General features: G+C 39.2%; 1 protein-coding gene across 1 annotated transcript; it reads left to right on the top strand.

Moving 5' to 3' along the window:
* The first annotated feature begins 1,670 nt into the window (after positions 1-1,670).
* htra4 (HtrA serine peptidase 4) lies at positions 1,671-15,389 on the top strand. Its single transcript, XM_067601594.1, has 9 exons — positions 1,671-2,714; positions 8,517-8,616; positions 8,723-8,927; positions 11,241-11,435; positions 11,547-11,579; positions 12,387-12,501; positions 12,598-12,655; positions 13,438-13,533; positions 15,177-15,389. Exons 1-9 carry the CDS (start codon positions 2,285-2,287, stop codon positions 15,340-15,342), a joined length of 1,398 nt encoding a protein of 465 aa, XP_067457695.1. The 5' UTR covers positions 1,671-2,284; the 3' UTR covers positions 15,343-15,389.
* The last annotated feature ends 1,625 nt before the right edge of the window (positions 15,390-17,014 follow it).

Here is a 17,014-nt window from a genome sequence, read left to right as displayed (position 1 = left end):
ATGTGAATTGTTACAATAAAATAAAGAAGATAATAAATCATACTGGACATTTCATACATTCCAAATTTTGTAGGTAGCGAATTAAATCTCCTATGTGTGGGATTAAATTGTCATTGTTTTGGTTTTCTGACCCACAATTTTCACTTCCACATACCTCTTCAGCATATTTCCAGCAGCAGCTGTTGTCAGCAAAAAGCTCACTGGAACCAATCTTCCCAGCACCAATCAGTCCACAGACAAAATTAGCAACTAGCTGGTGACGACAGCAGAGAAATTAGCTGCTACAGATCTAAAAACAGAGTCGATATTGGACTTAGATTCATTGGAGTGACCAGAAACATGACACCAAATGAATGTTAATGTTGCTCTTTGTCTCCTGGATGTGTAAATAGGCATCTGCTTGCTAACATGTTCAACATAACAACTTTAAAAGGTGATAATATGTTTATGTCGTGTTTCCACCTTGTTGTATTTCCCCAAGTAATCATAACACATAAATTAATACTGCTTTAAATGGTAGAGAGCCTGTCATTTCAGACCAGAGGGTAACCTGAAGGTAACCGGCAGTATAAATGAATGCAGAGCTCAATACTGTTGACACAAGCATGTTCTTTACCCAGCTTCCCGCTGTCATCCATTATAGTTGTCGAGGAGCAATAATATTAGCAGCAGCATATGTTCTCAGGCTGTTGTGGCTCTGACCCTTCACCACCCCCTTCTGTTAGCTGCTTGAGCAGTAATCTTAGTAATAAGGCACACTGTATGATCGACACCTAATGACCAAAACTCAGGACTGTGAACCTGCTGTCACCCTAAAATTCTCAGCTATTATTGTTTTGTGATACTGGTAAAGGTCAGCAGTGTTTGTTATACACCTTTCAAACTGATCTCAGCTGATACAAGCACAAATATTACTGGTTGGGCCTTTAAAGGTGCATCAGGAAATCATCAGCCCACTAAATAAGAGTCCTTAGTGCAATTAAAATAAATCAAAAGATAAATAGCCTCCACAATGTGCTTTACATAATCAGTCACCGGGTCCAATTTAGAGGAAAATCTGCCAAATAGAATGTGGCAGCATGTTGTCCGAAAACCAGGCAGAAAATACTGTAATGTCTGTAGTTACGTATGTCTTTCTGCTTAACCCTGCATTAATTGATTGTTCTGATCATCTTATAGCTTGGTTATGACAAAAATGTTAACAAACAGATGCCTATTTACACAACCGGCAGAAATGGTGCAACGTTAGCATGTTTCTGGCTAGCTTTCAGCTCTGGTTTGGTTGCTAACATTGTCTGGCTGCTGTTTGATACGGGGCAGGTAGTACACAGTGGGTTTATCAGAGCTTTTTGCCTGCTGAGCTGAAAGTGGCAAAAACTATCTGTAGATTGAGATAATTTGTAAGTTCATCTCTACAAACAACCGCTTTTACATTACACAGAATCATTTGATCCATTTTTATTTTAAAAATATTGATTAGTGGAGCTTTAAAGCATCTTCACACTGTTTAATACAGTTTTTAATTACCTGTGTATGGTTCAAATTTGGCAAAAATGTGTCCATATCAGCTTGTAAGAGTTTTATAATACATTCTTGAATTCATTATTATAAGTAATATTTTCTCTTTTCATAGTTTGTCCTGTTATTTCTCTCTTTTTTCTGCCTCTCTATAATTATTTTTCTTATCTTTCCATCTGTTAATTGGCTTTTTGTATATTTCTGTCTGTAATTTTGGGTCTATGGTAATGTGATACATATATAATGATAAAGTCATTTAAGGTCATGTGCCATGCCAACTCCAAAAAACACACTGAAGTGTTTTGTTTATGAAGAATATAATAATGATATGCACTATGTAGAACATACTGTAAATGTCAATTATAATTGGCCCCCTGGTTCACAGCAGCTTTAAATGCCAGCGTTAAACCGCCAGATTATAAAGAAAACCTTTTGCTCCACTTATCACTTGCAATTTTGTGTGAGTGGGAGGCAGAGACTACATCGCCTTTGGGTCTCCACATAAAAAAAAAACACACAGCCTACCATCAAACCTGAAGCATCTGGATTCCGTGCTAGTGACATAATGACACAGCACACATGATGAGTCTAGTATCAGCATGCTGATACTGGAAGATCACTGGCCTTTAGCCAATCCTCTGGGCCATACAGAACAGCGCTGACATTATCTTGATGGTGTAAACTGAACTTTTATCGGTGAGGACATAAGCACCGGGGCTAGACATACTTCCACCCACTAGAAGAGGAAGACTTTTGTGAGTTCAGGATGAATTTTGTGGCTTATTTCAGCCTCCTCTCCTCCGCAGTTCACGCAGGCCTGCTGAGAAAAAGACAAACGTGCCCGCAGGTTTGTGATGCTGCTCAGTGTCCCGTCCTGCCTCAGACTTGTTACTACGGCCAGGTAAGGGACGGATGCGGCTGTTGCGTGGTGTGCGCGGCTGGGGAGGGTGAAGTGTGCGGGGAGCGGGGCGGCAGCGGCGGCGGCCTCTCCTGCGGGGACGGGCTGCGGTGCGACTCTGTCCCGGGGAAGCTCCGGAGACTCCAGGGCACGTGCATATGCGCCTCATCCGGTCCGGTTTGCGGCAGCGACGGCAGGACCTACCCCAGCATCTGCCGCCTGAGAGCCGAGAACATGAGGGCCGCGCTCGGAGAGACCGCCCGGGTCATTCTGATCCAGAGAGGTCGATGTGAGTCAGGTGAGTTTTGGAGGTTCTTCTGCAGATGACATGAGGTACATGGAAAGATTGTGGAATAGATACCTAATTGGTTAAAAAGAAGTATATTTATGGTTAGGTAGAAATCATTAGGACGGCTGCACAGGACACGTCTCACACCAACCTGAATCACCTGAACACCACCTGCTGCTGCTCAGAAGTAGTTATGAAGTAAGCAGAGAGATTGAAATAGTTTGCTAAAAGTACTGAATAAATGGGTGAAATATCCAGCTTCTGCAAACTTGACTGAAACTGACGAAACAAATGACCAAAGAGAAACTCCTGCACAAGACTCATCATCACCTGTACTCTTTAATTTGACTTGAGAAGCTAGTAGGACATTCTGGAGACTGTGTGAGACTGTTATATCGGATGAAAATGATATATATCTAGAATATGTATCTCTGCGGAAAGCTTGATATAGTGTGCCTCCAGTGCTCTGCATGTTCATACTCAGAAGAGCAACAAGACGAAATGCAGTCAGTGATGGTGTTTAATTCTCCTGAGGGAATTCCTGCACCACACTGCTGTGCAAATATATCTTCTTCATTTTTCTACCCTGTCCAATCCATTTTCATAATGTGCAGTTTCTTATCATAGTCACCCATAGAGGAGAAAGAATTCATCATGCGTTAGGCCTCCTACTGTCTTTCTTTATGAGCAGGTATGCAAAAACTTGCAGAGATGCTACAGAGTTGTTTTAATGAAGCCTGGTTACCAGTCATAGTAGTTACAGGAAAACAATGTGACTGTTGTGATGATGTAATTATGTAATAACTTTCCTTTCTCTTCGTTTTTAAATCATAAAATAGAGCCGAAAAAAAGTATAGCAACCCAGCTAATTAGATGTGCCCCGTTTGTTCATTTAAGGTTCTGGTGTCTCTGCTCACTGAGCGTTACATGATTTCTGTCAAGAACACTAGAGTTGGATTGCAAATGGAGACAGTAGTACAAATTGACTCTGCAGTAAGGTACCACTCCAATTACCCGAGCAGGACTGCTCCCTGCTGCAACTATATGACATATACGCAATGCATAGCCATGAAAATGAAAAATAATATGAGTGAGCGAGTGGTTAGGAAGACTGGTGTACTGTCTTGTTTTAATCATCTAGTTGCTGCTTAATAAAAGTTTTTTTTTCTACCACAACAAAGCAGAGTGGCTTGATGTTGTAGGAATCTCTTCAGCTTTTTTGGAAAAACTAAAGTATGCATTCAGAATCCCCAAATCCAAACCAGTAATTAGTAACTAGTAATTCTGATAAACCGACCTTTCAAACCAACACAATAGTTATCTTCAAATGAGAAAATGCAAACTTCTGTATCGCATGCTACCGATGCAGAGCAGGTAAAATCAGGACAATGTGGTCATGTGACTGGCAGAGAGCAGTGTGTATGTCTAGAGGCCTGTCAGTTCATTTCATCACCTTCTATTGCTGCTCAGTTACCAGGGTGATCAGGAAACAGACAAGCCAAAAAATAGTGACATATCTACAGCTTGTCTGTCTGCTTAATGCAAGATAAGTGTGTGTCTGAGTGTGTGAGAGAGAGAAAGAGCATCATTATCCTGCATTTACCATAATACTGAACAGAGACAGCTCGTACTTTGAACCGCTGATTGTGTTCTCTATTGGCTGTTTTGTTTATTTCTGTTAGTTGAGATATTGTCATTGCATAGAGGGTCATGTGTTCACTTTCAATCCTCTGAAAACCTCATAAACAGTATGTTTGATGTCTGCACTCACTATTTAATTATCTTGAAAGCCTCGACTGGTTTAACTGTTTTGTTAAAGCCTTGGGAAACAATATTTATGTTGCAATTCAGTATGTTCTAGTTTTATGTAGGTGCTCGTCCTCTTCATAGCTTCAAGTCTGGGGTCAAAGCAAAATAGCTCTTATATCTAAAATGCTTTTTGCAAAATGATTGAATTGGCGATGACTCTGATCTAACAAAAAGGTTTTGTAACAAAAAACTAAACCTTCTAACTAACTTTTCTGACTAAACTAACATTTTTCACTCTGTCTGGGGCTGCGATGAAACCATCATGTTTCCAGTCATTTTTTCTTCAATTGACCACACAGTTTTTTTTTTTTTTAAATGAGCATCAGTTTACAGTAAAAGTGTCCTTTCACTACTCTGCATACATTTTAAAAGATGAACGTATTCAAAAACCAGCTCAGCTTTTTGGGCAGTTGATCCTCATCTTGCTGTAACTCTGCACAGCTTTGCGTATTTAAACACAAGAGTATTTCTTATACACTTCAATGTGTGAGTGGGGGCAGAGCAGTATCACCATGGAGTTACCTGATGAGTCACTGCATCTTCATTGAAAACTTCTACAAAATATGCCAAATAATCATACTGATATAATTCAACAAGTTTATCATCAACACTACTTTATAATGAGCAGGCTGTCATAGCAGGCTGTAAACAACACTCGTTAGCTTCACTATGTGAACAAACTGAACAAGTTGCACAAATGACAATGATGATATCTTGGTTTCCATCTCCTGAATCATCACTTTCAGCTCCTGCCTTCAGGGAGACGGTGTCCCTGTGCAAAGAAAAATGTCTATAAAAAATCATTCATCCCACATATCGTACATCAGTTAAACACAGTAATTAATGGACATGCCAGTATTGTTTTGAATGCCATGTACCCGGCACTTTACTTCTTAAATTGGTCTTAAATTATTTCTAGCAATTTATTCCTTCTGTCCTTCTTTTTTACAAAGTTGCATCTAATATAGTTTAAAATGTTTTTGTAACATACAACGTGAATGATGTGATGTTGATATTGATTGCCATACGAACCGCCATGAAGTTGATTTTGATTGATAAATGCTATCGCTATCATGGCAATGTGCTCACAGTGACAACGCAAACTTGCCGATGTTTAGCAGGTCACGATCTTAATTTAGAGCATTAGCATGCTAACATTTGAGACAAACCTGTCTCCTAGAAATTACATTGATAAACTATTAATTTGCAACACAACATACATAGAAAACATAATGCTGCCCAGATAACGCTGAACATAATTACATTATAACATCAAAACACCAATCTAGTGCTATAGAAAAACAATTTCACAATTTCCAGGAGACAAGGTTTGATGGGAATTAGTTATGCAGGTTTTTAAAAATTTTTTTTGACCATTTCCTGCATTGAAAATGGAAAGCTGAGGGATCCCCAGAGTTAATAGAATTCACCTTGAGGAGGACATGTGCGTACCAAATTTTATGGCAGTCCATCTAATATTTGACAGAACATTTCACCACAAATGTAACACCGCTTGTGGCACTAACGGAAAAGTCAGGGGATCACCAAAGTAATCAAGATTCATCCTCTGGGCACCATAAATGTCTGTACAACATTTAATGGCAATCCAACAGATGTTAATATGAGATATTTCAGTCTGGAGCAAAGTCACGTTTTAAATCTTCTGGCATTAAACAGATATGATTAGTCCACCATAAATGGTGACCATATTCACCACTAGTTGGTAGAGATGGCTTAACTGTGTTGAAGATCAGTAAAAGGTCAAAACATGGTACCCTTTTTTTAAAATAATGCACATCTGTAATGGAAACCAATGTGAATCTAGTGTGGGATTTGTGTGGCACTCTATAAGGAGATTTACATTTGTTTTACAATTTGAAGACTCAATAACAGATTAGATGACATGGCGAGTATAAGTGGTATTCATCTGATGGGTTATACACAATTGTACAAGCTGGCATGGCTATACAGTGTAATTGAGATAATAGAGAAAGCTACACGATCTCCTGCCAATGGAGAGCATATTGTTGATTTGTTAGTGGAGCTCTCTGACAGGCAAAAATAGTTGGTGTTCTGCCAAAGTAGTTCTTGGCAATAGGCACCATGTCATTTGCATTTAAGGCTGTTTCTGCAGAGACAAGTTTATTCATGCAATTTTGTAAACACAACATCAGTCAGTGAATGCAGGGGCTTCAGGACAGAGATTACACAAGATATTATTGGGGAGGAGATTGTACTGCCCCGAGGTGGCACAACGCAGGTGTCTACAGCAGGTTGCAGTTTAAATGAAACCCTACCTGTACAATCCAACTGTTGAGAATTGATCCTCCAGTTCCTCTTTAAGACAAACAGCTAGTATAGAAATAGTGTGTTGGCAGGGCAACAGAGACAAATATGTGGCTTTAACATGTATTGTTCTATAATCTGATCTGTGTGTTTATGAGGAGGTGTGTTTGTGCTTGCAAATTAGTCCATGATTTCAGTGTAATTATCACCCACTAAAGCGCAGAAGAAGAGCAATGAAGTGCCACTACTTGCCTGAGAGGTAAGACATAGTGTAATCTACACTGAGAAAGCATGAAGTATTTACTCATATGATAAGAAGTTAATGGAAAATTATCTGTCTCACCTCTCACTATTTTCTATTGCATCACTGCCAAATGCACATCTCACTAATATGTTTTAGATTTTATGTGGACAAGGCAGGAACGATATATTAAAAAAGTTTATCCACACTGAGTTAATTGAGTTAATCAGTCTAAAAGCCAAGCTAGCTACTCTGTAAGCGCAAAAGCTCGGTCTTGCAGGTAATGGACTGCAATGACTCAAAGACAGGCAGGTTAAATTAAAGCAAAGTTAGCTGTATTTGTAGTTTGTCAGGTAAGAAAAAAAAAAACCGCCATAACAAGCAGGCAGAAACAAGTGACAAGAAGGCCAGAAGAATACATAATAGACATTTGTGGGAGCTGAGGGTTTATATGCTGGGGAGCTGATTAGGGGACTGGTGATATGTGCTCAGGTGGGAGTCAGGTAACGGCTGAAGGTGGGAGAGACTGAGGACTACTGTAGGGCAGGGAGGGAATAGCAGGCTGTGAAATGAGTTAATGACAAACAGCAAACTGACAAATAAAAATGTTGCAAGTAATGTTAGGAACTGGTTGTAGCTTAAGCCAGCTGAGCTTTAAAATAAATGCTCTGATCCAAAAATGTTAACCTCAAGGTGACACTAGATTAAAAGTCAGGAGATCCCCAAAGTCATGAAGATACATCATCTGGGAACCATTGATGTCTGTACCAAATTTCATGCCAATTCATCCAACTATATTCTAAATAAATGAATGAAGGAAGTTTTTATGATTGTGTCATGCGTGCAATTAAAACCAGCTCACATGGGCTTACATGATACCACAAAATCATCCAGAATGCTGCATTCTTCATGTCCCCCTCAGGATAAATTGCAACGACTTTAGTGAACCCATAACTTTTTATCTAGCCCGTCAAAATGTCAGTTTGTCTTATAGTTTCGTTTATGACCAAATACCTGCAAAATTAATGACATTCTCTTCAGCCTCAGCTGTGCTTTGTGTTTACTGCCATTTAGCAAATGTTAGCATGATACATGCTAAACTAAGATGGTGAACATGGTGAACATTACACCTGCTGTTAGCATTATCTTTGTGAACATGTTAGCATGTTGGTGTTAGCATGTTACCATCTCTCAGGTTGTAGACTCAGTCTTCCTAAAAGGCCAAAGTTGTAGATATTTTACTCAAAACCAAAAATGTCAATCTCCTGGTGGTACTATGAGGAAAATAAACAAAGTCACTAGCATTCATCCACAGGGCACAATTAATATCTTTACAAAATTTCATAGTGATCCATTATAGATGTTTGGACCAACAGTCCATCAACACTGTCATCCCTACAGTCACACTGCTAGTGTGACCAATAATAGTTCTTCTTTTAATTTTTGTCTTTATTTGTCTTCATGTGTCCTCAAAGGAATGCAACATCCAGAGAGCATGCGTTACAAATTCAACTTCATTGCAGATGTGGTGGACAAGATTGTTCCAGCTGTGGTTCATCTTGAGCTTTTCCAAAGGTAAAAACTAAGTGAAGCAAGAAGAAGACAGAAAATTAAAAGTGTGGCCCTCAGTGTGTCTTTGATAATATAAAACAATCTTTTCATTTTGCGATTCTCTTGCCAGACTGCCGTATTCCAGCGAGGAAGTCTCTGTGTCGAGCGGCTCTGGGTTTGTTGTGTCAGAAGACGGCTGGATCGTAACCAATGCGCATGTACTCACCAACAAGCAGCGGATAAAAGTAGAGCTGAAAAGTGGTTTTCAGTACGACGCTACAGTCAAGGACGTGGACCAGAAGATGGACATCGCACTCATCAAAATCGAGACAGATGTGAGTGCCCAGTGTTTTCACTCACCTCCCCAGGGGCCTTAGTCTAAATTCTGCCTTGTGTTTTCCTCTGGCCTGGCAGCTTGTCATCAGCGGCTAACATCAAAGTCTCATAATCCTGCACAGAAAGTGGGGCAGATATTCCATGGAGAAAGTCATCAAGGGCCACCAGAATTAGACTATTCCTTAGCATGGTCAATCTGTCATCTGAAAGTCCCGGGGGGGGGTATTTGGTCATGTCTAGTAAATTCAAAGCTTCAGCTATTTTTTGTGTATTTGCAAGAGCCCCTCTGAATAAAACATGTCACTGCTCAGACATGCTCTTACACAACCAACTGCTTTGTATGGTAGAATGGGCCCTACTCCTGACCACTTCAGTCAGACTTCACTCAGCATGAAGCAGATGATTAGCATTTTTAGTACTGATCTGAATACAAGAATATGTCACGATCACAAGGCACAAACCAGAGTCACTGTCTTTGACTGCTATAAAGGTGAGGGAATGTATCTTACCTGGGAGTGGTGACAGCTGCACAATGTTATAGCTCTGTTACATTCCTAGTAGAGGGTCTTTTTAAGCTTGCCTAAAAGGCAAATTTGTCTTGACATAAGGCTCCATGCCCCAGGAGATGTGGCCATAAATTTAGCTGAGCATTACTGTATAATCCACCCCACAGATAAACGGCTTCAGCCTAGTATACGAGGAGAGAGGCAGAGACAAGCAAAGGCTTAGTTTAGTTTGGTTTATTGAACAAATCCCATGATAAAATCATATAGATTGGAGCTTATAAAAGAAACAAACACTCATTTCCAATGCAGAGCACCTGTTTTGTACCAGGAGAATACACTGGGCTTGAGAAGGAAATTGTTGAAATTGTTACTAACCAGAGATTGTTTTATTTTTACACCAAATGTTTAGTAGGTATACCTGTCCTGATGACTCGTTAGAAAATGATATAATATTCAGGATAATATTGGGTAGGGTTACAAGTTAGCTTCACTTCTTGTTCTAATTTGAGTGTCACAATCATTTCTAGAGCTGCCAACAGAAATGTCACTGATGGAAGTAAACCTTTTTAATGGACGGGGCAAAATATACATAGTCATAAAACCTTAAAGTACTTACTAAAGATTCTTGAAGACATTTCTGCAGAGGCTGTCGAAACCTCTTCAACAATCGTCTTTGAATCATACTTTTAGATAAACCATGATCTGGATGAAAAGTATTCACTAAAGGTTACATAAAGAATCTGCTTCATACAAAAACATAAAGTATTTTACAAAAAGAGTCCACATACCTACTTATGTCTCAGCCAGGTTGTTTTTCACCTCCATACAAAACGATCCATACTGAATAATTTACAAAAACAATTGTAAGAGACGTTTTCAGATCTTCAGGCAAAACTGTTTGATAAAGGTTGAGAAGCTGACCTCCTTCCTAAAGATATCAATGCAATGTGATACAACTTCCTGTCTTAGAGGGGACAGTCATTATTCTTCAGTCTACATTTCTATTAACATTAAATGTATTTATTCTCTTGCATATCTTGTATTATGAGTCTCCGTAGTGCATGTTTTAAGGATGTCCTGAATGATGTATTTATTAATATTAATATGTTCATCTTATTATTTGTTCTGCATGTTTATAAATGATCTCAGTAACTTTGTAGGGAGACTCTGTAACATCTGTCCAGGGACTACAGATGAAAAATAGCCTCTTGGCTAATTCTGGCGCATTTACAGCAATGTTTATTAATGTGCACTGTTCCTGTTAAATAAACAAACAAACAAACAAATAAATAAATAAATTGGTACCACAAGAGATTGCTTGTCAGGTAAACATAGGTATTTTGACAAAACAATCCCAAGTCAAGGTCGCTGCATTGCTTTCAACTGGATCACATGGTCAGTTTGCTCAGTTGTCATGGCGATGAATCTGCAAGCTCAGTAGCTGTCGTGGTTTCAGAGCATTTCAAGGACCTGTCGTGTATGCTGGTTTAAAAGAATCACTCTTGACCTTGATATTTGCAGTTTGAAAAAAAAAAAAACAAACCCAACTCAGAGACAAATAACTTACTTTTCCAGATCTTACAGCCTTATCACATGGCCTTCATCATCAAAATGAAAACAAGTCGTTTTAAGCATTTTAACAATCAACCAACGTGACTTTTGTTTTAAATGTTGGCTTTCTCACTAAGCAGAGGCTCAGCCGTATGTAGCCTTGCTGACCTTGTATGACATCTATCAAGGTGAGCTAGTTAACCTTCAATCATCCCACAATGAAACACTTGATGTCCTCATGTCTTCTGGCTGCAGAGTCCCCTGCCTGTGCTACGTCTTGGCCAGTCCTCAGACCTGCGTCCCGGTGAGTTTGTGGTCGCTGTGGGAAGCCCCTTCTCTCTGCAGAACACAGTCACCACCGGCATTATCAGCACCACCCAGCGCAACAGCCTGGAGCTCGGCTTCAAGGACTCTGACATGGACTACATCCAAACTGACGCCATCATCAATGTCAGTGAGACCAATGATAATTTCCTTCTCTCAGTTCTGCATGTCATGTGATCTATCTGGATAGTTTCTGTTTTTATTAAACAATTCTTCTGTTGCTCTGTTGATTCACAGTATGGCAACTCTGGTGGTCCGCTTGTCAATTTGGTAAGAGGATTTATTGTGTTATATCTTGTGTAAAAGGTTAACAATAATACAATAATATATTTCATTTGTACCACACTTTAATTATCATTCATAGTGCTGCAGTATTAATAACATAGAACACACAACAAAGAAGACAATAGCAATAAGAGTTAAGATGAATAGAAAAGTTCTCAGGCCTTGTTATAACAGAGTCTGGGGTCTGTGCTGCTCTCAGATGGTTAGGAAGGTTGTTCCACAAGAGTGCTGCAGCAGAGCTTGTCATTTGCATATTTGCTATGCTCTCTGCTACGTAGGTGATCGTTCTTGTTTTATTTATGACAGTGAGGACTAAGGTCATGATTTTGTTTTATTTAATACCCACAGCCTCCAGTCTGCTCCCTCAGGTTGAAGATTAAGCCTCCCTCGCAGTATTTTAGCACAAGACCTGATTATGGAGGTCTTTGCATTGTTACTGCAGAATAGAATCATACAGATGGTACATTCATTTATCAAGGTTGCTGCCTCCAGCTTCCGCTCCCTAAAAATGCAGTTCTTTCATAAGGAGAACAGTTGCCATACCGACGGTACATTTTATAAACTGTGCTTCACTGTTAAAACACAGATAGGTTACTACAATAACCAAGACTGATGTTTTTTGGTGGGTGAAAATAACACTTAATAGACTAAGAGTGGTGTTATGTGCACTGGAAGAAAAAGAGGGAAATTACTTTCACTGCTCTTTCCTTTCTCCATGTAGCAAAGCTATGAAGTCTATGAAACACTTGAGACCACAATCTCACGGCTCTCCTTCCACTCCCTGTTTAACAGGATGGAGATGTAATCGGCATAAATACTCTGAAAGTGGCAGCTGGGATTTCTTTTGCGATTCCTGCAGACAGAATACGGCAGTTCCTCGCTGAATCCTACAACAGACAAATCAACGGTGAGGAGGATATCATGTTTAATCACTGCTTCTGATTTTATCACAGGAGCTAGATATATGATGATCTTATTCATTCATGTGGTCATTTGTTTTTAGGAAATTCAGGGCAAAAGAAGAAATACATAGGCGTCCGGATGCTGCAGCTTTCATCACTGTAAGTAAATAACAGAAGAGCTCAATTTAATTTTAGCGAGACATACATACATTTTACTTTTACAACTATAAGAAAATTACATTTAAATTAAAGCAATAGTTCAACATTTTGGGAAATTCGCTTCATCGCTGTCAGGATGTAGCAGGGATGAGTGGACCCAAATGAAACGCTTTAATTTGACGCGAGCATACAAACAAAAGCTGACGGGACAGGCGTACCTCCAACAGAAACATCTGAAAACCAGACCTTAAATACAAAATAAACTAATCAGGGGATAATGGGGAACAGGTGACTAGACACAAGGGTAGGCTGGGAGTGATTGGCTGAGGGAAACACGGGGAGCAGGGCGGGAAAACCAAACCAGGAAACCAAAAAACACAATACTCGAAGCCACCGGAAAACCCAAAAGAACCAAACAAAGTCAGGTTAGATGAGAGGATCAATACCACAGTAGACCAGCAGAGTGGTATCCATCTTCTCGTAAAACTCTTGGAAAGAAAGCAAAGACAGCATATTTCCTAAAATGTTTAACCATTGCTTTAATATTGTCAGTCATAATTACAGACTTCAACAGCGATATTTCAACCTTGAATTGATTATTTTCCATCATTCAAACTTGCTAAACATTTCATTATTTGCTTTCAAGTAGTTGTTTTAATTGGCAGATATGTATTTTACATGGTGAGTTATGGTGAGTAAGATGAGTTCAAATATGAAGTTGTCCTCTCTGGGATTCACAGTTTCTACATGTCTGTAATCTGTTTTCCTTCATGTGTGTCCAGTTTGATCAGAGATCTGAGAGAGCGACAGAGTGAATTTCCAGATGTGAGCTCAGGCGTTTATATCTATGAGGTCATACCTGGAACAGCTGCATCCAGGTAAGAGTCAAGCTACAATCTCTACTACACTATGTTACTGATATATACTTCCACCTCTCATATGATGGAGTGAAGAACCTTAACTGATTGTAATAACATTTAAAGCCCCACCGATCAATATTTTTTATATATTACCAGCAGATCAAATGACTACATGTAATGTGAAAGGAGTCAAGAATAATTGAAACTTTACTGTTTAGGTTCACTCTCACTGCTTTCATGAACCTCATTTGCAATAGTAGCGAGCAGCTGTTCACCACAAATGTGGCTGCAGCACCACTCGTAGCGCCCCTGTCGACTCTGTACAGGACATAAGTTTAATTTCATTGTTAGATATTTTGTTAGTGAGCCGAGTTTCTAATAAAGTAATAACATCGGGTTCATACTGATCAAGCCACGCTCGAAAGAAATCAGGCTCCTGATATTCAAATTAATTATGTTCAGTCCTGTAACACCATCCAGTTTGACACTAAAAGTTTAAAAGGATTCTCTCACTGATCAAACATCGCAAAGCAGCAGCACCGCAGTCATGACACGCGTCAAGTGCTGCGTGTCAAGTGTCGACCCAACAGGAAGTGTCGTGCTGCAAAGCGTCAGTATATTAGTTACCTGGATTTAACTCCAGTTGTGAGCACAGCGCAGGACAACGAAATGCCAGGGGTGAGATGCCTATTGTAGTTGTCTATTTTTGATTAATAACTTGAAAAAATAATAATCTGAGATCCAATCAAGCAACAATTAATTTATTTTTGCCTTGTTGACACAGTTGAAACTACAGTGAAAAGCACGTAACAAACTAGTGAATAACAGCTGTATTGAAGAACAAAACAGCTTCTTATCTGGAAAATGCTGGAAATAGGACAGTGGCGTGAAGTATCGCAGCGTGGCACGTCAACGCGAGGCGCCTCGCTGCTGTACATAGAGAATAATAATAGGGGCGTGTGCTGTTCAGCGGCAGTGTGTTTTAACCTTTACTCAGTTTGACCCAGTGTTGGCAGTAAGAGGACGGTCAGCTGACATCTGTGGAGGACAGAAACTGCCAAAATCAAAAAAAAAATTCAAAAAGAAATAAATCAGTAATTAAACTAATATGTCATTAAATTCACCAAAAATAATATTAAAAATAAAATAAAATGTGACATAAATTGATATTTCCTTTTTAATTTACTTCTATTTATTTACATTTGTATTAATGTCCCTATTTATTTACTTTTTATTTATTTATTTATTATTTAATTTTCCATTTATTTATTTATTAAATGTATTTATTTATGTATTTATTTCTGTATGTTTCTTTGTATTTTCATCCCATTTATTTACCCAAAGTATTTATTTCTGTATTTTCTTTTATATTTCATTTTGCATTTCTGCTTCATCATGTAATGTCTATAACCGTGTCAAAGTGACGGATTTACACGGATCTTTTTCCTGTCAGCTGACCTCGGGGGGGGTGGGCTCCAGACCTTGTTGTTAAATGTGCCTCACAAATAAACCTGCCTTGTCTTGCGTCGCCTTCAGGGAGAAGGAACCTGACGCAGGAGAGGACTCGTCTAAAGCTTGATGATCTTTTCCTCAAGGTGTGAGATGTACCCAGCAGGGTTGGGACTGTTTAATTAAGACTTTATGTGGTGTTTTCTCCGCAGCGCCGGCATGATCGACCACGACATAATCATCGGCATCAACGGGCGGCCCGTCCACACCATGCAGGAAGTGAGCGAGGCCGTCCAGAGCGGCGCCACGCTCTCTGTGGTGGTGAGACGAAAGGATAGCGACATAACGCTAACTGTCATTCCTGAAGAGGCAAACTAAACCTACAGGCTGTAAATCTCACCCATTAAAGGAAAAATGTACTTTGATATATTGTACCACCTGTAGAAGCAGCTGTTGGTGATGTTTCCATCGTTACTCGATGTTGTGTGGTGCACTTTTACTGGATCTTTGGATACATGCCCAAACATCATACCAGGATACGATGAGTACACCTGGCACCAGAAAACCTGTCAGTGATCTAAAACGTCAAAAACATTTTCTCAGTTCCTCTGAAAAACATAAAGAAATAATTAGAACTGCTACGATTAGTCGATTAATCAGTTAGTCAGAATGAATCGCCAACTATCCAGTCTATTCTATTATCTGGTCTCTTCAGTCTTTATGATAATAAACTGAATATCTTCGGACTGTCGGGACAAAACGAGACATTTAAGTGATTTTTCAGAAATTTTATAGACCAAACAACTAATTAATCAATCAAGAAGATAATCAACAAATGAATCAATAAGGAAAATAATCTTTAGTTGCAGCCATAGAAATAATGAAAGGTGTAACGGGATCATATTTCCTACGAGCAGGCGGCTGTTGATTATTTACTCAGGTGAAGCTACAGATGCTACACGCTAGCAATGTCGTCGTCTAGCTTGGTGAACTATGTGTTGACTCCAGTTATAGAAGACGGCGACATTTACTAGACAATTAAATCAGAAAAGCAAACGCAATTCAACAACAGCTCAGCTTGTCTACTTACCTAATATGTCTCTAAACAAACCTTTGACTTGAAAAAAACAAGTTAATTTAAATTTAACATTAATTTTGAATGAACATATATACCTGCCCTGGTTAAGTTGTGAGAATATACAATATATCCCTGAGACATAGGCCTACTTCTTATTTTCTAATCTATTTCTGGCAAGCAACATATTTGGTTTTCTGTAAACTCTCACAAATGCTTAATACAAAATAATATACAAATAACTGTGCATAATATATTTTTACATATTTGTGACATAAAACGGCTGTTGTACCGGCGCAGTTGCTCTCAGGTTGCATTCAGTTACCAGATGACAGAACTTTACTCTGCAGTTTACTCCAAATGTTACATAAACACTCTCTTGACATTCTAAATATGTTTATTACGACCACTGTAACAGTGTAAAATACTGACAACATACATACATATACTGAGAAACAGACAAGAGAGTTAAATACCACCATAAAATGGGTACTTAAAATCTCACAAGCTGATTGGTCGATAGTATAATGAGCTTACAGTTCTATTTTTAATTATCACTCCGCAGCAACCGTTAAAACCATAAGCTATTCCTAAAAATGTAACTTTATATGTCATAAAATAGATGAATTAACATCAGCTTTGATCTTTGTGGACTGTGGAGCAGCGGATGCAGCAGTTCTTGGGTTGTGGAAGAAGGGACTTGACAAAACTGTTCACCACGCCTCTATTAGTGAAACCAACTTTAACACTACTAAAGCAGCCCTGGATCCCAACACAGGCAGACTGGTGAAGAAAGTGTGATTTGATGTACAACTGCACTTTGGGTGTTGGAGAAACAAGGGGAATTGGCAGCTGAAACCAAGCTCATCCGTCATCAAAACCGATGAAAACAGCTTGAAGCAGGATGGGAACTACAGCAGAGCCGGAGAGGGGGGGGGGGGGGGTTGAAAACATGATTAGTCAAATATTGGAATA

The sequence above is a fragment of the Thunnus thynnus genome, chromosome 2 (genome assembly GCF_963924715.1).
Source record: "Thunnus thynnus chromosome 2, fThuThy2.1, whole genome shotgun sequence".
NCBI lineage: Eukaryota > Metazoa > Chordata > Actinopteri > Scombriformes > Scombridae > Thunnus > Thunnus thynnus.
The sequence above is the reverse complement of the archived record's forward strand: the minus strand, read 5'-3'. Positions and strand labels throughout refer to the sequence as shown.